Below are 27,062 nucleotides of genomic sequence, written 5' to 3'. Positions count from 1 at the left end.
AACCAAACAATGTTAGTACTTTGTAATATCTTCTTTTTTACTGTAGTATTTTTTTTTTTACTGAATCATTCGAAGATTAATATTGTGGGTTTTTTAAAATAGTATTATTCATAGTCTGTCAGATGGTTTTTCTCAACCCTACATAGACTTGTTATCTTACTGTTTTGCATATTTTTGAATCTCACCTTTTGATTCTTTGGCATTTACAGCCGGACCAACATAGCTATTATATGACAAAGGCTTTTGTAAATCTCTTGAAAAGCAAGGAAGGATTATCGTAAAAGCCTCTATGGTTCAGATTTACTTTAAAAGCTAACCAATGTTTTCTAGTCATTCAGTCATTGTAAAACCATCTTGTTTTCAGTGGCCACCTCATCAGTAATAGAAGTATATGCAACCACAGAATTTGGCTCTTGGGGGCAGAATGGTAACATATTATAAACAAAGCTCAGTGTAGAATGGATATGAGCAAATTGGTCATCTGTATTCAAATTTCAATTTAAAATGGGGAGAAGCGGGAGGTGAAATCATTATTTCCAAATGATTTCTGGAAATGTAAACTTGTTGATCCTTCATGGCTGTAATTTAATAAGGTCTTATTAGATGATACATTGTCTAATAAATATTTGTAGTCAGTACTGCTTCACACGTCACATTTAACTGCATGGAGATTAATTTTTGTGGAAGTAATATTCTGTGCCACTTGAAATGTAGTATGGAGGCCACGTTTTGCAATGTATGTGACAATAGTGACATCTTAGAGACTTTTAGACTTTGCCACAGTTCAAAACAAGGCAGTATACTTTTCAATATGCATTCAGCTCTTCTCTGTAGGGTGGTGGTTCTCAACCTGTAGGTCTCCAGATGTTTTGGTCTTCTACTTCCAGAAATCCTAAAAGCTGGTAAATATCTGGGATGGCTGGGATATCTGGGAGTTGTTGGCCAAAAACCTGGGACCCACAGGTTGAGAACCACTGCTCTATGGGGAAACATAAGTTGTGAAGCTGTCTCTGTTTAATAAAGAAATGTTATACAGTCCACTTCTGGCAGTGTAAACTAAAATTGACGTTTTCCTGCCAAGAGATAGTTGCTGCTGTGTTTCATATTGGATCCTATTAAGATCCAATATTACAGGCTCTTTTTTTGAAATGTTCTGCATGCTCCTCACTATCAGATTCTAAGTACATATCTGTATATGTATTTCAGGACGTTTTGACTGTTTCACACATTATACCTGTACTTAAGAAGCCTCACCACTCTTGGTAAAGTATAGAGTTGAATTTTCTGTTCTGTTCCCACCCAGGCTGGTGCATGGTTTGCCCTGCCTTCATTGGATAGCATTTTAGCCCTTTATATGCTAGGCCACTCCTTTCATTGCAGTCTTGTCTCTTGTGAGCATGCATACATGGACTGTATTTGGACATTGAAATAACTCTAGTGTATTGCGGCAAGAATGAGGTGTATTGAATCTTAGGTTGTGTACACTCCCTTCCCTCCTTCTCACAGGAAATAGATCAGCTCCAAATAGGAAATTAGAAGCTTTCCATCACATTTCTCATTAACTATAGCTTAATTTACATCTGAATGCTTAACTATGGTTAATCCTAACTATGATGTTGTGAAACTCAAGCTCCCTAAAGCCATAGTTCGGAATAGGTTTGTTTCCAAGATATCATATTTTAAAATTAATTGTTATTTTGGGGGTATTTGGATGAAACAATAAGCCCAAGACATGCTTTTGGTAGCTTGTTTTTGTCACAATAAACCACAGTTTATGATGACTTCTGAAAGCAGCCATTGCCATTCATTTACAGATCATTTGATTATGCCTGCTGATAACTTATGGCCTCCTTCATCATCATGTGGTGGCTGCTACATTTTACTAAAACCTGAATATTGTGAAGATATTGCCTTGCTTACAAGCTTTATGTGCAAATGTTTGTTGTTGTTTTTTCTTTCCTGGCACTGAAATATGTGCATGAATGTTGTGTGCATTTAATAATAATAATAATAATAATAATAATAATAATAATAATAATACTTTATTTATACCTCGCCACCATCTCCCCAAGGGACTCGGAGTGGCTTACATGAGGCCAAGCCCAACAAAAAAAGCAATAACAACAATACAAAGCAATACAAAATAATATAAATCACATATAACAATAACACACAGGATTTAAAAACTTATTGCCAGGCCAGATGTAATTATTTAAAATGTAAAAAATAATGCTGGGTATGACAAGATAGGCTATATCTTGTAGGAGGGGTTTAAAAAGTGAGGGTTTTAAAAGTGAGGGGTACAGTCCAACGCAACCCAATGGTTAAAGTGCATTTGTAAGGACATTTTGCTGGGAGTTATTCCTTTATTCCGGGAAGGCACACTGGATTATCCATGTTTTCAGGCTCCTCTTAAAGACTGCCAATGTTGGGACATGCCTGATATGCTTTGGAAATGAGTTCCAGAGTCGGGGGGCCACCACTGAGTAGGCCCTCTCCCTTGTCCCCACTAATCACGCCTGCGAGGGAGGCGGGAGTGCGAGCATGGCCTCTCCGGATGATCGAAGGGATTGTGTGGGTTCGTATACAGAAATGCGGTCACGTAGATAGGCAGATCCCAAACCGGTCAGGGCTTTGTAGGTAGGAACCTGCACCTTGAATTGGGACCAGGCGATGAACGACAGCCAATGAAGCTCCTGAAACAGGGGGGTTGACCGCTCCCTGTAAGTCACACCAGTTAGTAACCTGGCTGCCGCCCGTTGTACCAATTGAAATTTCCAGACCGTTTCCAAGGGCAGCCCCACATAGAGTGAATTACAGTAATCCAATCTGGAGGTGACTAAGGCACCCTGGCCAGATTTAACCAGGACAGCAGAGCCTGAGTAAGCACATTTGTAGAGGATGGTTTTGTTCTGCTATGATCAATATAATGGGGGGGGGGGGCAGTAATAAATAGTCCCATTGGCTTTGAGAGCCTGACTTTAAGTGGTCATGTTCAAATGAAAAACCTGTTATTAGTTTGTGGCCATTCACCATTCTGTTTGAAGATGTCATTGAACTGGAATTTCAACCTTACTGACAAAATGAGAGTATTCTCTAGTAGAATGGAGGCATCAAAAAGTAATCAGGGGGAATTGTGTGGCAGAGGGGAACCGTTGTGAAGTTCAGGGGCAACAAACAGATGACTTCCATTGCTGTCATCTGTTGTTGTGTGTCTTCAAGTCATTTCCAACTTATAGCAACCTTTAGCCAACCTTTCATTGTGTTTTCTTGGCAAGATTTGTTCAGGGGGAATTTTACTTTCACCTCCTTCTGAAAAAACACTACTTCCCAATGTCACCCAGTGGTCTTTCGCAGCTGAACAGAGCTTCAAAGCTTGGTCTCCAGACTCATAGTCAATAGTCCCCGGCTGTGGAACGCCCTTCCCACAGACATTAGATTAGCACCATCTCTAATGGTATTCCGCAAAAAAGTAAAGACCTGGTTATTTCAGCAGGCGTTCGAATAATTAGTGCAATGACTGGTAATGACATAGGAATGACTAAAATGATAAAAGGTCTGGAGAACAAGCCCTATGAGGAGCGGCTTAAGGAGCTGGGCATGTTTAGCCTGAAGAAGAGAAGGCTGAGAGGGGATATGATAGCCATGTATAAATATGTGAGAGGAAGCCACAGGGAGGAGGGAGCAAGCTTGTTTTCTGCTTCCCTGGAGACTAGGACGCGGAACAATGGCTTCAAACTACAAGAGAGGAGATTCCATCTGAACATGAGGAAGAACTTCCTGACTGTGAGAGCCATTCAGCAGTGGAACTCTCTGCCCCGGAGTGTGGTGGAGGCTCCTTCTTTGGAAACTTTTAAACAGAGGCTGGATGGCCATCTGTCAGGGGTGATTTGAATGCAATATTCCTGCTTCTTGGCAGGGGGTTGGACTGGATGGTCCATGAGGTCTCTTCCAACTCTTTGATTCTATGATTCTATGATTCTATGAATGGAACAATGGATGACAAATCTGGATCATGTTTTTAGTGATGAGAAGCTAGTGATTGGTTATTATAGTAATTTGTGTACTAACTGTGTATTGATTAGGTTGTTAACTGTTTTTATATTGGTGTATTGAACTTTGCTGTTTCCTGTGTGTTGTGAACCGCTGTGAGTCGCCTCCGGGCTGAGAATAGTGGTATAGAAGTAAAGTAAATAAATAAATTAAATAAATAGTCATGGTATAGCACTGAGCGTTCAGTGACTACACCACGGTGGCTCCCTAGTGCCATGTGTAATGGAAGCTCCTTCTACACTGCCATATAAAATCCAGATTATCTGCTTTGAATAGAATTATATGGCAGTGTAAACTCATAGAAATGTGGAGGCAGTGACAGACTTCGTATTTCTAGGTGCAAAGATTACTGCAGACTGCAGCCAGGAAATCAGGACATGCTTACTTCTTGGGAGGAGAGCAATGACAAATCTTGATAAAATAGTGAAGAGTAGAGACATCACACTGGCAACAAAGATCTGCATAGTGAAAGCAATGTTATTCCCCGTAGTAACCTACGAATGTGAGAGCTGGACCATAGGGTTAAAATTACAAATAAGCCAAATCGCCAGTATAAAATCATGTCCAACTCAGTCTGTATGTGTGGTCAATAACTTTGTTCTGTAGCCGGTTTCAAACATTACTCTGGGAATGCTTCCTTCCATAGCCAGGAATTAATCTGGATTTTATATGGCAGTGTAGAAAGACCTAAATTTCTCCCACCCCATACCAAAGAAAAAATGTATTCTATCATATACTCATATGTACAGGCAGAATTGTTTCAAAATAAGCAGATTGCTCTCCTGATTGCACAGTGCCATTTATTGCATAGTTTGCAGTTTCTGGTTACAAATATGATTGAGCTTGTTATAAATTTTGATTTTGAAATCCACTGGGGTTTGGCAGTAATTAATTTCTATCAGTGCCAAAATACTTTGCCTTACCAGAAATACAAACAGGCCCAGGTCATGTGATACTATACCCAGCATAAAATAACATTAAATAGGCTGTCATCAGCTGAGTCAGTGTTCCCACATCAAAAGGTTCTGTCTGGTCTAACTGGCAACATTAAAGTATTATGAAGTTCATTTATCCTTCCAATAAATGAATTTTACTGTCACATTACTATACAAAGGCAAATGTCTTAGTACCTGCTGACTTGACATAATGAATTTCGCTTTTTATATTTCAATCTTAGGAAGTTGTTTCCTGGAAAATCTTAGATTTGACAATGATCTTCACCTTTAAGATTTAGGTTTTCCAAAATGAAATATCCGGCTTCTTTTTTAAACAAGCCACACGCGGGAAGGTAGAAGAGGAAACAAGATTGCAGAGCATATTGGGTTTCCCAAATCTTTCTACAATTCCTAACAAATTTGTGAACATCCTGCAGCTCCTCCGTGATGACATGATAGCAGCAGTCTTGGACAGCAATGGCTCCCAAACTGACCCATTTAAGGTGGAATCAGGTGTCAAACAGGGATGTGTTATTACCCCAACTTTATTCTCCATCTTCATCGCTATGATACTTCACCTTGTTGATGGGAAGCTTCCCACCGGAGTGGAAATCATCTATCGGACAGATGGCAAGTTGTTTAACCTCAGCAGACTGAAAGCCAAAACCAAGGTTACAACAACATCTGTTATAGAACTCCAGTATGCTGATGACAATGTCATCTGTGCGCATTCAGAAGAAGATCTACAAGCCACTCTAAACACCTTTGCAGAAGCATACGAGAAGCTCGGCCTGTCACTGAACATCGAGAAAACCAAAGTGATGTTCCAGCAGTCACTAGCCAACCCCTCTCCAATGCCAGAGATACAGCTTAATAGTGTAACATTAGAAAATGTTGACCATTTCCGCTACCTTGGCAGCCACTTCTCCACCAAAGTCAACATCAACACCAAAATACAATACCACCTGAACTCTGTGAGTGCAGCATTTGTGTTTTGCGGAGTGTGTTTGCGGACTGGGACATCCGTAGGGATACCAAGGTGCTTGTCTATAAAGCTATTGTCCTCCCAAACCTGCGAAACGTGGACTGTCTACAGACATCACATGCAACTCCTGGAACGAGTCCATCAGCACTGTCTCCGGAAAATCCTGCAAATCACTTGGGAAGACAGGCAGACAAACGTCAGTGTTCTGGAAGAAGAAAGACCACCAGCATTGAAGCAATGGTCCTCCGCCATCAATTCCACTGGACCGGCCACGTTGTCCGGATGCCCGACCACCGTCTCCCAAAGCAGTTGCTCTACTCCGAACTCAAGAATGGAAAACACAATGTTGGTGGACAGGAAAAGAGATTTAAAGATGGGATTAAAGCCAACCTTTAAAACTCTGGCATAGACACTGAGAACTGGGAAGCCCTGACCCTTGGAGGTCAGCTGTGAGCAGCAGTGCTGCAGAATTTGAAGAGGCACGAATGGAGGGTGAAAGAGAGAAACATGCCAGGAGGAAGGCGCATCAAGCCAACCCTGACCAATACCGCCTTCCACCTGGAAACCAATGCCCTCACTGCTGGAGAAGATGCAGGTCAAGAATAGGGCTCCACAGCCACCTACGGATCCACAAGAATACTGATCATGGAAGACTATCCTACTTGTCCAACGAGGGATCGCCTAAGTAACTACAATTCCTGATCCCTGTTTAGAAATATGTAGCTAGGGGAGACATTTGTAATATAAGGAGGAAAAGCAGAGTCCTAAACCTGAAAGCAAAGACAGGTGAATCCCTGTCAGTTTTAAGAAGTGAAGAAAAGTCCTGTTCAGGTGACTTTAACACTAAAAGCAAAACAAATCATAGAATCATAGAATCAAAGAGTTGGAAGAGACCTCATGGGCCATCCAGTCCAACCCCCTGCCAAGAAGCAGGAATATTGCATTCAAATCACCCCTGACAGATGGCCATCCAGCCTCTGTTTAAAAACTTCCAAAGAAGGAGTCTCCACCACACTTCGGGGCAGAGAGTTCCACTGCTGAACAGCTCTCACAGTCAGGAAGTTCTTCCTCATGTTCAGGTGGAATCTCCTCTCTTGAAGTTTGAAGCCAAATAGATGGTTATTTGCAGGATAAACATCTCGGTCACAACCAATATACTTTTGTAAATTTCCAATAGTTCTCCATTTTACTCCTGCAGAGATATAGAAAGCTTGAGGTGTACACATTGGTAAGAAACATTAGCATAAGCTACCTCTGGCATGTCACTCTATGTGGGTTTTTTTCCCTGCACTGTCAGCTCACCCTCTTCACACATCGCTGTGTTGCTGTAAACGGGTGATCTAGTGAAGTTCCAGAGGGAATAAAGAAGAAATAATGAGACTTTCTGGATTTGGAGGAAGGCCTTCTCAAAGTATGAGGACTATGAATGTTCTTTTGCTACTAGACTCTTACATTAAAGATTTCCTATAATAGACACATACAAAACAAAAGCACTTGCCTTATTTTAAATATAAATTCACACCATAGCCTGTGCTGCACAATACCGCATTGCATTGTTCTGAGGGTTATTTTTAGTTTTGCTAAGACATGCTAGATAGAGTGGTGTCCTCAATGAAACAATAAGAGCTGCAGTATAGTACAGGTAGATACTAAATAATTTAGCAGGCCAATTTGAAGATTCAGAGGTCTTGTTCTATTAACTATTAAGCCATGGAGGTGCAAGTAAGAGTTTATCAGAAAATGATCAGAAGGGTTGTTTTTAGCTTCGACCATAGCTGAATTTATTTTACTTTATGTTTAAAAAATGCCCAATCCTTCTTTTACCTGTACTTTTATAGTTAATGGTTTACTTTTCCTGTAAGAGATTTGCATTTGTTAATCATGGTTTTTGCAACATCTGTGACTGAGAATGATGATCCATTTGCTTAATTTCTTATATTTTAAGGCCTAGCTAATGATCTGATTTTTTGAAAGGCAAAGCAAAACTCAGCAATTCTAGGAAAAATATCTATACATGAACAATTAACATGTTATATGTTATTTAATAGTTTAGATATTCTCTGTAATTTTATAATATTTATTTATAATTAATAACTGCTATGTTTAGGATTTTAAACAAGATGTTTATACTCGAGTTTAAGCCAACCCGAATATAAGCCAAGGCACCTAATTTTACTGAGAAAACGGATTGACTCGAGTATAAGCCAAGGGTGGGAAATGCAGGCGCTACGGGTAAATTGCAAAATACCAATTAAATTACATTAATTGAGGAATCAGTAGGTTATATATTTTTGAATATTTACAAAAATAGTAATTTAAGATAAGACTGTCCAACTCTGATTAAATGATTATTTACCTTCTTCAATGGAAACGTACTTACGTATCCTTCCAATAATAATAGAGTAACATAATAAATGTAGTAACAACAATAATAAAAAGAGTAAAATAATGAATGTAGCAATAACAAGAATTATACATAATAATACAAAATAATCAATGTATAACAATAGAGTAAAATAATAAATGTAATAATAATGTTGTTGTTGTTCATTCGTTCAGTCGTCTCCGACTCTTCATGACCTCATGGACCAGCCCACGCCAGAGCTCCCTGTCGGCCGTCACCACCCCCAGCTCCTTCAAGGTCAGTCCAGTCACTTCAAGGATGCCATCCATCCATCTTGCCCTTGGTCGACCCCTCTTCCTTTTGCCTTCCACTTTCCCCAGCATCATTGTCTTTTCTAGGCTTTGCTGTCTCCTCATGATGTGGCCAAAGTACTTCAACTTTGTCTCTAGTATCCTTCCCTCCAATGAGCAGCCAGGTTTTATTTCCTGGAGGATGGACTGGTTGGATCTTCTCGCAGTCCAAGGCACTCTCAGAACTTTCCTCCAACACCACAGCTCAAAAGCATCGATCTTCCTTCGCTCAGCCTTCCCTAAGGTCCAGCTCTCACATCTGTAGGTTACTACAGGGAATACCATGGCTTTGACTATGCGGATCTTTGTTGCCAGTGTGATGTCTCGATTTTATCGAGACTGGACATTGCACTCCTCCCAAGAAGTAAGCGTCTTCTGATTTCCTGGCCACAGTCTGCATCTGCAGTAATCTTTGCGCCTAGAAATACAAAGTCTGTCACGGCCTCCACATTTTCTCCCTCTATTTTCCGGTTGTCAATCATTCTTGTTGCCATAATCTTGGTTTTTTTGACGTTTAGCTGCAACCCAGCTTTTGCGCTTTCTTCTTTCACCTTGATTAGAAGGCTCCTCAGCTCCTCCTCGCTTTCGGCCATCAGAGTGGTGTCATCTGCATATCTGAGGTTGTTAATGTTTCTTCCAGCAAATTTCACCCCAGCTTTGCATTCATCAAGCCCCGCACATCGCATGATATGTTCTGCATACAAGTTAAAAAGGTTGGGTGAGAGTATGCAGCCTTGCCATACGCCTTTCCCAATCTTGAACCAGTCTGTTGTTCCGTGGTCAGTTCTGCCTGTTGCGACTTGGTCCTTGTACAGATTCCTCAGGAGAGAGACAAGGTGGCTTGGTATGCCCATCCCCAATAATAATAAATAGAATAAAATAATAAATGAAATGGAAATAATAATAATAACAGAGTAAAATAATAAATAACCTTGACTCAAGTATAAGCCAGGGGGGAGGGGGGACTTTTTCAGCCTAAAAAAAGGGCTGAAAAACTAGGCTTATACTCGAGTATATACAGTAATTTAATCTCTTTCTTTCTTTCTGTCCAATTTTATTCCCACTCTTGCTGAGGAACTGATGCATCTTACTGGAGCACCAGCAAAATAGAGTGTGACCACTGTATCCATGGGACCAGTACCCAGGATTCCATTTACCCACAATGCATGGCTGCTGCAGTGGCCAATATCCTTCTAACCTAGCACAAGTGCCACTGGGTTGACTGTACATTTCTTGGCTCAGAAAGAGGTTCCCATCCCTCTATTCCTCCAAATGAGGTGGGAGGTGGGCCATGGTTCATCGTACCTTAGGGACCGCCTCTCCTTCTCCCAACATTGGAGGTCGCAACGACCATCCCAACGTGACTTACTCCATATACCGGGTCCTAGAGAAGTGCACTTGGAAAGGACCAGACGCAGGGCTTTTTCTATTTCTGCCCCTGCCTTATGGAATTCCTTGCCACCCTACATGAGAGCCATGCGTGACTTAGGGCCTTTTACTCTCACACTTAAGAGCTGGCTTTTTACTAGAACATTTGATCTCTGTTAATTTTTAATTTTTGTATGTATGTATTTTATCTTTTATAATTTAGCTGTAAATGGCCTAGAGCATTCTCAGATAGAGGGCAATTAATAAGTTATTAAATGATGATGATGATGATGATGATGATGATGATGATGATAAAGAGATGGAGACCTTTTGCTCTGCCAAGAAAGACGTGGGCAACCTGGACCTCAATTGCCATTAGAGCCCTGGCCATTTGCTTTGGTTGCTCTTCACACCCAACTGGCCCTGGTGCTTGAGGGGAACAATTGTGCCCCAATATGTGTCTTCCCTTTCACTATTCTCCCCTCTGTGAATCATCTCAGGAAGGGGGAGCATATTGACTCTTGAGTTTAATTCATTCAGTGACTGAGCTCTTAACTCAAAATGCTCTTATCTCAAAGCAAAATGTATTGAAATGTTATTAATCAGTTCCAGCCAAACATACCAGGAAAAAAACCACATGAAATCAACTAACCCAAAGTTCCTTAAACCAGACAAGAGCAAAGCAGATAGCCATCTCCCAAAGCAGTCAAGAGCACGAGGCATGGAGGCTGCTCCCTTGAAGCCCTAAAGCCTTGTACTCTTGTGCTAGTGCTCCCTCTGGCATTAGCTTTTAACTCAAAAAGATGTTCTTAAGTTAAATTGAAACCTGGGTCAAGCGGCAGCTCTTAACTCAAAACACTCTTAAGTGGGAATGCTCTTTAGTCAAGGTTCCACTGTATAAGGTCACTACAACTTGCGGATTCACATATTAGGGCATTTTATCCTAGCACTTAAGACCTGGCTTTTTACTAGAGCATTTGACCCATGTTAATTTTAATATTTGTATGTATGTGTTTTATCCTGTATAATTTCTACAATGCAAATCGCCTACAGCATCTCGGATGGAGGGCGATTAATAAGTAATTAAAGATGATGATGATGATGATGATGATGATGATGATGATATTCACATGAAGTCCTAGAAGGTATCCCCTACAGATAATGGGAATGGTATTGTAAATAAAGAAATAATAAATATAATAATAATAATAATAATAATAGTAATAGTAATAGTAATAAAACTTTATTTGTATTCCACTACCATCTCCCCAAGGGACTCAGTGCGGCTTACATGAGGCCAAGCCCACAGCATATCAATAAACAAAGGCAATAACAAATAATCAATGCAAACAGTTAAAATAAAATAAAATAAATAAAACTCAAAAACAAAAAATACGCAATAAGCAATAACAATAAAACATACAGCATTCAAAAAACCTATGGTCGGGCCAAATGTAATAATTAAAATTTAAAATGATGGACATGAACAAGGAGGTAAACTAGAATAGGGTTTTCAGACAATCCTAAATCAATATTAAAGTGCATTTGAGGACATATTGCTAAGAGTTTTCCTTAGTCTGGGAAGGCACACTGGAACAACCATGTTTTCAGGCTCCTCCTAAAGACTGCCAGCGTTGGGGCATGTCTGATGTCCTTAGAGAGTAAATTCCAGAGTCGAGGGGCTACCACCGAGAAGGTCCTCTCCCTCGTCCCCACCAATCGCAAAAAAATTATTAAAGGAGTGTATATTTAAAACTCGTGCGCCAGCTGCGCTCATACCTTGGGAAGTCTGACTTGGCCACGGTAGTCCACGCTCTAGTTACATCCCTCCTAGATTACTGCAACGCTCTCTACGTGGGGTTGCCTTTGAAGACAGCTTGGAAGCTTCAACTAGTCCAGCGTTCAGCAGCCATGATTCTAACAGGAGCGGGGCGCAGGGAGCATACAACCCCCCTGTTGTGCCAACTCCACTGGCTACCGACTTGCTACCGGGCTCAATTCAAAGTGCTGGTGTTGACCTTTAAAGCCCTAAACGGTTCCGGCCCAAGCTACCTATCTGACCGCATCTCGGCCTATGAACCCACCAGGACTTTGAGATCTTCCGGGGAGGCCTTGCTCTCGATCCCGCCAGCGTCACAAGCACGGCTGGCGGGGACGAGAGATAGGGCCTTCTCGGTGATGGCTCCCCGGCTGTGGAACGCCCTTCCCACAGATATTAGGTTAGCACCATCTCTAATGGCATTCCGCAAGAAAGTAAAGACCTGGTTATTTCAGCAGGCATTCGAATAATTGTGCAATGACTGGTAATGACATAGGAATGGAACAATGGATGACGAATCTGGATCATGTTTTTAGTGATGAGACCTTAGTGAATGGTTATTATAGTAATTGTGTATTAATTGTGTATTAGATTAGGTTATTAACTGCTTTATATTGGTGTTGAATTTTGCTATGTCCTGTGTCTTGTGAACCGCTGTGAGTCGCCTCCGGGCTGAGAACAGCGGTATAGAAGTAAAGTAAAGTAAATAAATAAATAAATATTAGGTTAGGTTGGAACAGAAGAAACCAAATTCTTTCTTTTCATCTCTTCCCAATTTAAGGAATCAAAGTGCCTAGTTTATATGTAATGAAGATGCAATGTGTAAATGAGACAAGCGCATTGGAAAGCATGCACAATCCAGCTATATTCAGCAGAGCCAGAATTGGCAATAACTGTCTTGAGTGTGTATTTGGTGGCAAATTTGGCTTTTCTGCCACATACTGTGTGAAACTTCCTCAGAGATAGTTGTTGGATCATCTCGGTATCTCCTGACATTCTATGTTCTGTTAAATGGTTGGCAGCTACCTAACTTTTCTCTGCAAATGAGGGTTTGGCATGTGGTGATGAGAACAGAAAGCAGCCAATTCCCAGCTGCAGTGGCTGCTGTCCAATTTGGCTATTGATCAGGTCCTCTTCAGACATGATATCTCTGTCAACTACAGGATAAAGAGGGCTTTTATTGATGAAGGTAGACGTTTTAAAGGAACTTTGCATGTGTATGATATGTACTCTAAACAACCTGGTCTTTATGCATCTCTCAAAAATGCTTGGAATGTAACCAACCCCTCTCTCTCTTATTTCTGAAAGATTGACATATAATTTAAAATAAACATATTTATTTCAGATCTGATGTGGTTGTCCTGTGCTTTTCCATTGCTAATCCTAACTCCCTGAATCATGTGAAAACTATGTGGTGTCAAGAAATCAAGCACTTCTGTCCTCGTACACCTGTTATTCTGGTTGGTTGCCAGTTGGATCTTCGGTACGCTGATCTGGAAGCTGTAAACCGAGCCAGAAGGCCATTAGCAAGGTAAAGTTGGCAAAAAGAATGAATAACATTTCCCCATTTGTACGTATCTCAACTTCTCTGGACTATATAGTCTTCCATAGAATGTTCAGGAAAACAAAGTTTGGTTTACAACTCTGAGAATTATGCTTCATTAGAATAACTTTTACAGACTCTAATCTTCTGCCATGTGAAAGTGTTAGATATAGATTGAATGAAGTGATTTGTCAGTCTCTGGAACAATACTCTGTTCTATCTGGGATTCGATCTTCAAGTCTCAGGCCCCTTCTACACTGCCTTATAAAATCCAGATTATCTGCTTTGAACTGGATTATCTAGTAGTATAGACTCATACAATAATATATCTAACCGAATGCATCTCTTCCTATGAACCCACCAGGAACTTGAGATCATCGGAGGAGGCCCTGCTCTCGATCCTGCTTGCTTTACAAGCACGTTTGGCGGGGACGAGAGACAGGGCCTTCTCTGTGGCGGCCCCTCGGCTGTGGAACTCTCTCCTAGGGATATTAGATCAGCCCCCTCCCTCCTGACCTTATGAAAAAGAGTGAAAACTTGACTCTTCGAGCAAGCATTTGGAACCTCAGGATAAACAGACAAACTTGACTTGGAAAATGACCCAGGAATGGCCAAGACAATGGAACAGATGAGTATTTGAATGAGAGGACACAGTTTTTATTTTTTATTATTATTCATTGTTTTTATGTTTCTAAATGTACTGTAATGTTTCTTTTTCGCTTTTTATCAATGTTTGCATTTTATATATGGCATCGAATTGTGCTGACTTTGTATGCCGCCCTGAGTCGCCTTCGGGCTGATATGGGTGGGATAGAAATAATGTAAATAAATAAATAAAATATAATTCAATTCAAAGCAGATAATGTGGATTATTTGCTTTGATAATCTGGATTATATGGCAGTGTAGAAGGGGCCTCGGCCAGTCTTTTAGCTCCCTGAAATCTTGTAACTTGAATGAACCTCTTGAATGCAAATATCCTCTGTTCTGTCTTGGATCCTCTTTCACTTTTTGCATGTCTTAAAATTGGCAGCAACCGTTCAGAACAGGTTGCCCAATCTGATCTCAAAGGTCTATTTCTCAACTTTTTAAGCAGACCTGCTTCCTGTTTCTCAAAGGAAACTTTGTTTTCCATCAAATAACACAAAGTTCCTATTGTGTGGACTAGTGTTTAAAACCAAGTTGTAACCTGAGAACCTTTGATTAGACTGAAGAACAAGAGACTTAGTTTAGATGGTAGCTACTCAGATTGTTTTTAGACCTCTGTAATTGGAGCTTGAATGAGGGAACCCTTGTCCTTCCTACATTCCTGCTAGGTGGTATTTTCAGATTATTTCCTCTGAATGTCACAACATGAGAATTTACCTCAGTAAATTTGTATAGTTCCTTAAACACCTTTAAAACTGGTGACCATCATCACTTTCTGTGGCCATAAAATCCATATAGTTTACTGTATGTTGTGTCAAAGTGTGTTTTTGTAATCAAAGTCCAAGAGAAACTGGACTTTAGGTTGAATTTGGTGGAAGCCATTGTAAAATAAATATTAGCAATTTGGAATGGCTTTGCAGAATTGGTCACTCTTAAAGATGGGCAACAGGGAGAGAATTTAAATAAGTTAAAACCAAAATAGTATTACTGTATATACTCAATTATAAGCCTATTTTTTCAGCCACTTTTTTAGGCTGAAAAAGCCCCCCTCGGCTTATACTCGAGCCAAGGTTATTTATTATTTTACTCTGTTATTTTATTTATGTATTTATTTATTTATTGGACTTGTATACCGCCACTCCCAATTTGGCTCGGAGCGGTTTACAGCAGTAGATTAAAACAATACAACCAACTTTAAAATACAATAAAAATGAGAACCGACATAGTCCCGAGTTATTCACCCATCGAAAGCTTGTTGGAAAAGAAAGGTCTTACAGGCTTTCCGAAAAGCAAGTAGCTCTCGGATGGTTTGGGTTTCAACTGGCAAGGCATTCCATAAATATTAGTATTATTTTTATTATATTTATTTTATTACTCTATTATTATTTTATTACATTTATTATTTTACTCTATTATTATCAAATTTATTATTTTACTCTATCATTATGGATATTATTACATTTGCATTATTTTACTCTATTATTTTTATTACATGTATTATTTTATTCTCTATTATTACATTTATTATTTTACACTATTTATCATTGTTATTATTACATTTATTGTTTATTATGATTGGAAGGATATGTAAGCACATTTACATTGAAGGAGGCTAGAATAATGGTTGTATCAGAGTTGGACAGTCTTAAATTGCAGTTTTATGTAAATATTAAACAACAGTGAACCTCCTGAGGCCTCAATTAATGTAATTTTATTGGTATCTATTTTTATTTTGAAATTGACCAGTAGTGGCTGCATTTCCCACCCTCGGCTTATACTTGAGTCAATATGTTTTCCAGTTTTTGTTGTAAAATTAGGTGCCTCGGCTCATATTCGGGTCGGCTTATACTTGAGTATATACGGTACATATAATTCCATATTGGGAGGTAGAAATATTGTGCTATTCTTCAACTATTGCCAGAAATATGCTTGAAGTTTCCTTAATTTAGCTACAATTTGTTCTGTTTCATTGCAGTTCTTCTCAGTATAAATGAAGGGAACTGGGTAGTTAATGAATAATTAAAGGGATAAAAAATATTAATCTTACTCTGGGGGCTATTATTGTGAAACAGTAACTTCAAAATAACATCAAGCAATTTCTAAAGGCATCTCCTTACATAAAAGGCTCTTAAACTATGGGTGAGGTAGGAAATAATTGAGGCTGTGAGCAAATTGCATCTACATCCAGTGAGCCTTTGCATATCTGTTGAATAACAGGGGGAAAAGAAGTGCAAATGGGATTAAGCCAAGAAGTGCGTTGATGGGATGCTAAAGATACATAGAAGTAATTAGTTGAGGCTTGGAAGCTGGATCTAGTTCATTTATGCTGCTTTGTTTGTTTCATTCACAGGCCTATCAAGAGAGGAGATATTTTACCACCAGAAAGAGGAAGAGAGGTTGCAAAGGAACTTGGAATACCGTATTATGAAACTAGTGTATTTGATCAGTTTGGCATCAAGGATGTGTTTGATAATGCAATCAGAGCTGCCTTGATCTCCAGGCGGCACCTACAGTTCTGGAAATCCCATCTGAAGAAAGTTCAGAAACCTTTACTTCAGGCTCCATTTCTACCTCCAAAGGCACCTCCTCCGGTTATCAAAATCCCAGAGTGTCCTGTCACCAGTATCAATGAAGCCGGATACTTATTAGACAATCCATTGTGTGCTGATGTCATGTTTATCCTTCAGGAACAGACTTACATTTTTGCTCACAAGATCTACCTAGCTACCTCCTCTTCAAAGTTTTATGACCTTTTTCTAATGGAATGCGAAGAAACTCCAGACATACCTGAAGCACATTGTCATAAAGAAAAGGCTGGGAGAAGCCTGATGGACAGAGCATGCAGCCTTGAAACAGATGATAGTAGTGAAGTGGTAACCTTAAAATCTCCCAGCACCAAACGAGTATCATCAGCAGATGGTAGCAGCCCTTTAACAAGGTTAGAACTCGAAGTGGGGGAAACCAGCTGCCTGAAGCAAGCTCCAACGTTTTGGGGCAAAGGCTTTGTTAGCATGCATAAAGAGATGCAAGTCAACCCTGTTTCAAAGAGGACGTGTGCTGTGACAGTTGTCAAGATAGATCCGTCTGTTCAGTCTGGACCTTTTAAAACTGTTTTGCAGTTTTTATACACAGGACAGCTAGATGAAAACGAAAAAGATCTCACCAGAGTAGCTCAGATTGCTGAGATCCTGGAAGTATTTGACTTGCGAATGATGGTGGAGAACATCACAAATAAGGAAGCCTTCATGAACCAGGAAATTACAAAGGCTTTCCACGTCAGAAAGGCTAATAGGATAAAAGAATGTCTCTGTAAAGAAACATTCTCTGGTGAGTATGCTGGGATATCGCCCGATTCACCCCATCAGTTAATCCAAAACAGTCCTTTCAGAAAACACTATGTAACATGATGTTTGTTCCTGGGTTATAAATGTCATTTCATAATTGGTTCTATCATAAAAATACGGGGAAAGTTTATTAAAATGCAAAAACGGTACAACAACTACTTTCAAAGAAAGTACCACCCAATTTAACAGGAAATAAACTTTCAAACCAGGAACAGAAAATGTTTAAAGTTTTGTTACATAGTGTAATAGTTTCATGTGCAAAGCAATCCTTACATGAGAGCCCAAAGGAGTCACAGGCAAAGCCTTTCAGATAGAGCAGCTCTGTAGTGCAGCCCCATGGAGAATGTAAAAAGGAACTGGCGTTCATCTTGACCAGGGGTCCTCAAACTAAGGCCCGAGGGCTGGATACCTATCTACCTTGAGATCCATCTACCTCCGTGACCGCATTTCTGTATACGAACCCACACGAGCTCTTCGTTCATCTGGAGAGGCCCTGCTCACGATCCCACCTGCTTCACAGGCGCGATTGGTGGGAACGACGGACAAGGCCTTCTCGATGGTGGCCCCACGACTCTGGAACTCCCTCCCTAACGATATTAGGCAGGTCCCAACATTGGCAGTCTTCAGAAGGAGCTTAAAAATGTGGATGTTCCAGTGTGCCTTCCCAGAATAAGGAATCCTAAGCAATATGTCCTCTAAATCTCTCATAATGCACCTTATGAGAGATTTAGAATTGTCTGCACGTCCACCTAACCCAAAACACTCCTCCTATCTCCCTTGAACTTCCCAGCTTTTTAATTTTAAATTTTCACATTTGGCCCTGCCTCATGTTTTTAAATGTGTCGTGTTATTATTGTATTGTTTTGCTTCTTATGAGTTATTTATTGTTTTTGCTGTTGTTGTTTTTTATGATGTTGTTGGGCTTGGCCTCTTGTAAGCCGCACCGAGTCCTGCGGGAGATGGTAGCGGGGTATAAAAACAATAAATAAATAAATAATACGTCCCTCCAAGGTCATTTACCCGGCCCTTGCTCAGGGTCAACCTAAGTCTGAAATGACTTGAAAGCACACAACAACAACAACAACAATCCTATCTGATCAGCCAAAAGCAGGCTCACACTTCCCATTGAAATACTAATAAGTTTATATTTGTTAAAACTGTTCTTCATTTTAATTATCGTATTGTTTTTAAGTGGTTTTTTTTTTTTTTGCACTACAAATAAGATGTGTGCAGTGTGCATAGGAATTCTTTTTCTTTTCTTCAAATTATAATCCGGTCCTCCAACAGTTTGAGGGAATGTGACCTGGCCCTCTGTTTCAAAAGTTTAAGGACCCCTGATCTTGACTCATGCTGCAGGGATTCCTGTGAGCAAAGCAGCTGAAAAACATACACTCACACACATTATTCCCAGGAACTTGACTTGTGCACAGCTTCCCTCTATGATGTTGGGGCCTTGAGCTCTACTCCATACGAAGGACTGCTGTGTGTATTGGAATCACAGCACAGTAGATCATAGAGCTGGATTCAAACTGCACATAGCATCTAATGACACAAAACTTTTTCATGCAATTCAACCCAATCAGTTCATAACTAGTAATTGCATAGAAGAGATCAGTGTGTCTTTTTAAAGCAGATAGCAGGCTCAGTCCCAAACACCAACAAGAGCAATGGATTCAAACTACAATAAAAGAGATTCCACCAAAACATTATGAAGAACTTTTAAAAGATACCATATATCGCCAATCCTCCTGTGTAGTTACTAGACATGAACTGATTGTGATGAATTGCATGAAAATGCATTGTGTCAGATGCTTTGTACTGCCTGCTGACTAGCTTAAAAATGTTGACTAGCTGAAATCACTTGCCTGTGACATGTGCAAAAGAGAGTGTGATGTGTGAAATCCAAGGGCCACTTTTAGCCGCAGGATCTACACTGCCCTATTTCTTAGGATCTGATCCCAGATTATCTGCTTTGAACTGGATTATATGATTCTACACTTCCAGATAATCTGGGATAAGAATCTGGGATATAGGGCAGTGTAGATCCAGCCTGTGTTGGCTGTTCCCCTCTCAAGAAATTAAACACAAGCTGACATCTAGTTCTGCGAAAACAGTTTTAAGATGAAGTGAGGTAGTATGTATATATATATATACACATATGCTTTATTTTACAGGTGTACTGCTGCTACTCCTTGAGGTTTCCCAGAGCAGCAGTTTTTTAAATCTCTACCAACTTTGACCCACTCTCAGTTTGGAAACATGGGTTTCCTGGCAACCTCAAGAAGCCACACATGGACAGAGGCCCTATGCCCAACCCATGTTGCCTACCCTTGACATAAAGGAAACCCTTAATGGCCGGATTTTATTAAGCAAATATTGCTGTTTTTTTTTTTTTTTTTTACTTCTGTGGAGTCCAGGGTTTAAATTGCTATCTGTTTCTCATTTGAAACAAAAACAAAAACACGGTGTACTGTCAAAGGCTTTCATGGCTGGAATCACTAGGTTCTTGTGGGTTTTTTCGGGCTATATGGCCATGTTCAAGAGGCATTCTCTCCTGACGTTTCGCCTGCATCTATGGCAAGCATCCTCAGAGGTAGTGAGATCTGTTGGAATTAAGAAAATGGGTTTATATATTTGTGGAATGACTGGGGTGGGGCAAAGAGCTCTTCTCTGCTGGAGCTAGGTGTGAATGTTTTACCTGACCACCTTCATTAGCATTGAAAGGCCTGGATGAGCCTGGGGGAATCTTAACACCTCTCAATAAAAGATTCTGAGGGTGCTTGCCATAGATGCAGGCGAAACATCAGGAGAAAATGCCTCTAGAACATGGCCGTATAGCCCGAAAAAACCCACAAGAACCTAAAAACACGGTGGTCCATGCTCTGGTCAGATCCCAAATAGATTACTGCAATGCACTTTACGTGGGATTGCCTTTGAAGACGGTTCGGAAACTGCAGTTAGTCCAACGGGCAGCAGCCAGATTACTAACAGGACCTACATACAGGGAGCATACCACCCCCTTGTTGTGTCAGCTCCAGTGGCTGCCTGTCCACTTCCAAGCTCAATTCATAGTGCTGGTTTTTACCTATAAAGCTCTATACGGTTCTGGCCCAGCTTACTTGTACGAACGCATCTGCCTCTACGTCCCACCTCATAAGATCATCCAGGGAGGCCCTGCTCTCGCTCACGGCAACATTGCAAATGCGGCTGGCGGGGACGAGTGACAGGGCCTTCTCGCCTGTAGCCCCCCGCCTGTGGAACGTGCTTCCAAGTGAAATATGATTGACCCTATCCCTCCTGGCGTTCAGGAAGAAATTAAAATCTTGGTTGTGGGACCAGGCTTTTGGACAATAAACATAAATCAGCACTTTGACTGGAAATGGATTGGCAAGATGATATGTATGAGGATACGGTTTTATGGTTCTATCAGTGGGTTTGTGGATTGAGTATTATTTTAATGACTTATGATAATTTCATTATAATTAACTGCTATTGTTTTAACTCTGTATGTACTTAGGGTTTTATACTGTGTTATTGATTGTGGCATCGAATTGCTGGCTTTGTTAGCCACTCTGAGTCCCCCCTTGGGGATTGAGAAGGGCGGGGTAAAAATGCTGTAAATAAATAAATAAAACTATGTGTCCTTTCAGAAATCCTTAATGAAGGACATCCTGAAAAAGTGATGTCCCATTCTAGTTAGTGCATTTGACTGCAAGCAATTGGCACCTTATATTATAACTCGGTTTCTTTGATTCCATGGTTAGATGTGACCTTTAAGTTGGAAGATGGAAACATCAATGCTCATAAGCCACTGCTGATCTGCAGCTGTGAATGGATGTCTGCAATGTTTGGAGGATCATTTGTGGAAAGCTCAAACAGTGAGGTATTTGTCCTTTTTATGTGTAACCTCAGCAATGTACTTTGTAGTTTGGGTTGCTAAACTGTCACAGTTTTTAAAAATGTTTTGTTTTAGCAAGAGACTCTTATCTTTAGCTCAGACAACATTTTCACAATATTATAGATTCTAAATTATTCTTCTTGCTAACATAATTTTGCATTAATTAGCTTTCTGGTTTTGACCCAGCAGGTCAAAGCAAATGTTGCATTTTAAAATAACGTGCTGGTATCTTCATACTGTTATAGATTAAATGAGAAAACCCAGACCAGCTCTTCGAGGCCCCATCAGTGTTGCCAGAGCTCTCCCGACGTGTATAGAAATGACGTGACAGGACAACCGGGGGGGGGGGGGGGAATCACACACACACACACACACGTTCTCCTGCTGTGTTATAAGGATATCAAGGAAGAAGGCCGAGGAGTAGAAAAGATTTTAAATAATTTGAATTTATCAGACAGGGATAGATATAAAGTAATCCCAACGCTGCTTCACCAAATTATAAGGAACTTCCCACTAAAGATTACACCGCTGTGCCTCCAATTTTAATGAATATCACACCAAGGAACTTCTTTTAGCAGGGAGACAGAACAGGGAATTCTGAAATGGTGAATCCCACAAGTTGCCAACCTCTTATAAGGAATATCACAGGAGGGAGATTGATAAAATAGGGAAAGATATAACTGTGTATAGATATATTTTAATGACGTCTGAACTGTGAGGTTTTGAAACTGTTTCTTCAATTGGGGTACGCTGCCACCTTTTGTTTGGTATTCAGGCTGAGTTGTATGTGGAGAGAATACTTAGTAATACCATTTTGTGTTACAATAGTGTTTATTTTCTTCAGAGGGTTTAAATCCTAATGATGTTCACACTAAGGCTGTTATAATGTGTCAACAATAATAAAACGTTTATTTAACAGGCTTAAACTCTTCTGGTACAAATGCGTAATGGTTTCTGTAAGTAAATGGCACAAAAGCTTTTGGTTACGTTTGATGTGCAATTCTTAGATGGGTACTGGGTTCAAATCTAGAGTTAACAAATCTAGAGATTATCTCAGGAAATTAATAGCTGATAATAATTCCAAACAAGTTTCCCCCCTTTCTGGAATCTAGCCAATAACCTTTTGGCCTAGCCTTCCTCAGGGACCGAAAACAGACCACAAGCAAGGTCCTGTTCCCACTATCTGTATTCTTGATAACTATTTCTATAGCTCTTGAATACCACAAAAGATTAACCCAGCTCTCCTATCTAACACCAACCATTATACCAACTGAGAAAACCCCCAACTGACAAATTCCAACTGCCAAACTGAAGCTTCAAAATTCAAAAAGAGTATACTTTTTTCCTCTATTGGAATGTTAGGCTCCGCCCCCTATTCCTAACTAATCCTGGCCATCTACTCTTTGCTTACTGGACTAGGACATGCCCCCTCTAAGAAAACCTGACCTAAGATGGCGTCTCCCTGTTTCCCTAATCTAAAATGGCCTCCAGGACTTTGCTAACCCCACCTTCTAACTGTTTAGGCTGCTAGGCCTCGCTAGGCCCACATTCTGGTTGCTAAAGGTAAGGGTTCTTCACACGTGTCATTTCTACATGCCAGGAGAGCTCCGGCAACACTGTAATGGAGGCCGGGTAAGTTTTGGGGGAGGGAGGGAGGGTCTCCAGATGTTTTCCCAGGCCAGTCCAGGAAGAACATCTGGACACCCACCCCAGAAAATAGGCACTTTCTGGGGTGGGTGTGGTTAGGGGCCTAGAAACATCCGCGTTTTTTAAACACGGATGCTTCTGGGATAAAGGACTGTGTGGAAGAGCCCTTGGTAACCATCCCCCCAATAGATTCATGCTCCAGCAGCCACCTTTCCTTTGAATGAATGCTAGCAAGCCAACTCTGTATTCAAATGGTCTTCAGTTTGTAACCAAGCCATGATCCTTCGGAATATCAAATAAAAACAAATGCATTATTTAATGCCAAACTTTTAAAAGACTAGCACAACATGATAAATAATGCAGAATAATGTCTTTTAATTTTATTACTAAGAAATACCTAAGTGGGTTATTGTAAAACTAGGAGCAGTATAGAAAAAGAATATCTGCTATCTTTTGACTAAGGTTTGTGCTTTAAAACAAGAATGGAACTCAGTCCAACCTTAATATTTATATAAACCCAAATATTTGAATAATTTTCTAATTATCATTTTTTGGCTGTAGCACCTTTGCTTTTGGCTTACTATTGAGAGATGCACCCACATAAGGGAAATTATTTCCCTTCACATTCCTGTATCTCAGTTCCCACAGCCTTTCCCCCCTCTTTATGTATTTAATATTCTGGAAGACTGCATTCTACTTATTTTTTTTTCTCATTACTTTTAAAACAGCAGTAAGCATAATTCCTTCCCTAGAGGCACTCTCAGCAGGTGGTTCATTAAAAATACATACCTTGATTTTTACTAAGCAGTGTTTTACAACAGGAACATATATTCAGTTTCTACAGTCTGCTTCCTAATTATAAACCCTAATAGCCTGTTTTCTTCATGGTAACCTTAAATATTCATTGCAGAAGTATTGGATTTGCATAGTGCCATATCCGACATCTTTAAGTTTGAAAATAACAGTGAGAGTATGGAAATAAAACGGAGAAGTGGCAGGTTCTAAGGCATGTATAGCACATACAATGAGACAAGTCATCATGAATGTAATGAGCTCCTTCTAATTTATTTATTGTTTTGATATTCTGCAGAAAGAACGCTCTTCTTTTGCAGCCATTAGTCATGCATTTACATGTAATAGCCAGTACTAACTACAGAAACTCTCTCCATGGATCAAATTTGCTCTGGTTATTGTATAGGCTGGATCTACACTGCCCTATACCCCAGGATCTGATCCCAGATTATCTGGCAGTGTAGACTCATATAGTCCAGGTCAAAGCAGATAATATTGGATCAGATCCTATAATATAGGACACTATAGATCCAGCCATAGTTATCCCAAGACTCATCACATTTTTTACAAGACTTTGTTCAGGGACAGTAGCCTTGCCTTCCTGTAAAGCTAAAAGATTGTGACTTTCCCAAGGTCACCCAGTGGATCTCCATGAAAATCAGAGATCTCCTAAGTCTCCTAGTACAACACTGACACCATTACATTACACTGCTCTCTTTCAGATCTGCTGTAGTCTAGATTAAAGCATTTCAGGAGATGGTGAGTCTTTGCCCTCCTCTAGTGGCAGCTATTTACAACTCTTCCTTCTTTTAAAGATTTGACTCCAAATTCATTTTTGTAAAGAGACTCCATTGGATTGTTTTTGTGGCTGCCACAAACTATGTTGAATTGGTTGGCGCTACAAGATACTCATTGAAAAACTATTGCAAAATATACTACAGAATGTCCCACAAAAACAAAGGTTTTACAGTTTAATAAACGTTTTCCATGTTTTTTTATGATAAAACCTCAGAGAGTGCCTTGGACTGCAAGAAGATCCAACCAGTCTATACTTCAGGAAATAAAGCCTGACTGCTCATTGGAGGAAAGGATATTAGAGACAAAGTTGAAGTACTTTGGCCACATCATGAGGAGACAGGAAAGCTTAGAGAGGACAATGATGCTGGGGAAAATGGAAGGAAAAAGGAAGAGGGGCCGACCATGACAGAGCCCGGGACCCCCATCTATACCAATCTCATAGGACCCAATACCAGACTCTCTTTCCGGGCCCCAGAGAGGAGTGGGGTCCAGGGCCGGAGCCCAGTAGAAGCACAGCTCCGGTATAGAATATATTCATTTATAGAATATATTCATTAAATTGAATATATTCTATACCTCACATTAGGAAGCAATATAAGTGAATGTGATTCTTATATACAGTTGACAAGAGACATTAATCAAAAGCTTCTTAGATTCTCCTCTTTGTTTGGGCACTGTGTGAGCTTTAGAACTCTCCTGCTTTGCTGAAAAGTCTACATAATTCTGTCATGGACAGAAAAAGAAAATCACTACCCATCTCTTACCATTTCTTCCTCTCTAATTATTGTCAGTGAAAAGGTGAAGGGTGTTGAGTGAGTTGGGAGGGACTGGATGGCTGTCTTCTACAAAAATTGCATTGGCACAAGAGGCAGAACTGCCAGAGTACAGCTAGATAATATTTAACAGTGCCATAGGATTTACTGTACTCGTGTAGCTTTGTAGTGAACAGTCTTAATCAGTTTTCCCTTGGACTCTTGAGTTTCATTAATGCTTTATGTGCTTCCCAAGGATACAATTAAGAAATTATTCCCTATAATATTCTGGAGATGAGCCTGGCTCTTCAGGGGGGTTTGTTCCTCAATATACTAGGAGGATACTTAACATGTAATATGAAAGATATGGATGCCCAGATTTCCACTGTTAATAGATCACAACTCATTGGTCATATTGAAAAGGTATTTGCATGTTTCATATTGCATCATAAATGCTCCTGAGCAGTGCAGCACTTTCAGCAGTTGACTATTCATCTTATAGTACCACTGTTCTAATACAATCTCCCTGCTCACATTTGGCCATGCCCCTTCTCATACGGCGTAATATGGTTCCTGGCAAAGCCTAGAAGCAATTCATATAGAGGTTGACAGGTCATAATCAGTTCTTTCAGTTGTTTCCAGAAATAGACTTGTAGCCACTGAAGCTATCATAAAAGGAAGGTGTCTGGTCCCTGTAACTGGCGGTGATCATTGATTTAATCATGGCATTATTGACCAGCTGAAGTTTCCAAACAATTTTCAAAAGCTTCATTTCCGTCGTACACCAGCGCTGGCTAACCACTACTTGAGATCTTTTTTTATTTCATCAGTTCTATGGCCATATCTAGCCTTTTGGATTACCTTTTTGGTTTTTAAAGGTTCCCAGTGAATTTTGGGATTAGATTTCTATTGCTTTTTGTTGGAATCACAGACACCTTAAAGGGCCAGATTTTGTTGGAATCACAGACGCCCTAAAAGGGCCAGATTCAAAAGTGGCTTCAAAACAGAGTTTGTTAACACAAAAGAAAAGGGCCGCAGAGGCACTTAAATGCAGTGCCACTGGTCAAAACTCAAGAAACAAACCAGACCTGGTCCGAAAAGGTTAACAGAAATATAATCCCGATTAACTGGATGCAAAGAGCAACAAATCAAACAAAGCGCTCTGAGGCAAAGCAAAAAGGCACAGTACACAAATGGTTAACAAAAGGAGCCTGAGGAAGAGAAGCATCGTCAGCCGAAGTCCAGGGTCAAAGCGGAGAAATCCAAAACAGCGTAGCTCCAGAGTCTGCAGAAGCAGCTTCTTTAGCCAAACGGGCCCAGGTCCAGGAAGAGAGAAGTCCACAGACACGAGAAGCCAATCCGGGTCAGAAACACACAAACAATCAGGAGTTCCAATGCCGAACATGAAACAGGCAGCAGCAACTCTACAAGAGTATTTCCCAATACACAGCACACGAACACACATCAACATCTTGCCTTTTGCAAAGACCCCTCATCCCTGAACCTACTTTTATCTGCAAATCATCATCAGAAGGTGAACTGACCACCGCCCCATCACTATCCCCCGCAGCTGCTCTCAGCTCTTCACGTGAATTCCCTTGACTCTCCTTCCAATTCCTCCATCTCCTGTCAAGACTTAGATTCCCCCCAAGACTCAGTTGGATCCCCTGATTGCCAGTCTTCACCCCCAGAGAATCCCATAAAGGTATCACTAGTTGTTGGCTCCTCACAAATAGCTTGCACTTCTCTTATCTTAGTCCAATCCATGGTGTCTCCTTCTCCTTCACT

At 40.3% G+C, this 27,062-nt stretch overlaps 1 protein-coding gene across 6 annotated transcripts in view; it reads left to right on the top strand.

The window, feature by feature from the left end:
• The window catches only part of RHOBTB1 (Rho related BTB domain containing 1), a 120,418-nt gene that overhangs the window by 77,184 nt on the left and 16,172 nt on the right, over positions 1–27,062 (top strand). For 5 of the 6 annotated variants that reach the window (XM_067465656.1, XM_067465655.1, XM_067465657.1 and 2 more), the window contains 3 exons: positions 13,200–13,385; positions 16,394–17,370; positions 21,152–21,270. In XM_067465656.1, coding sequence (XP_067321757.1) covers positions 13,200–13,385; positions 16,394–17,370; positions 21,152–21,270 — 1,282 coding nt within the window. Of the gene's footprint in view, positions 1–1,206; positions 1,263–13,199; positions 13,386–16,393; positions 17,371–21,151; positions 21,271–27,062 lie in introns of all 6 variants that reach the window. The other variant, XM_067465660.1, reaches the window with a different exon arrangement.

The sequence above is a fragment of the Anolis sagrei genome, chromosome 3, assembly GCF_037176765.1.
Source record: "Anolis sagrei isolate rAnoSag1 chromosome 3, rAnoSag1.mat, whole genome shotgun sequence".
In the NCBI taxonomy this organism is placed as follows: Eukaryota; Metazoa; Chordata; class Lepidosauria; order Squamata; family Dactyloidae; genus Anolis; species Anolis sagrei.
The sequence above is the reverse complement of the archived record's forward strand: the minus strand, read 5'-3'. Positions and strand labels throughout refer to the sequence as shown.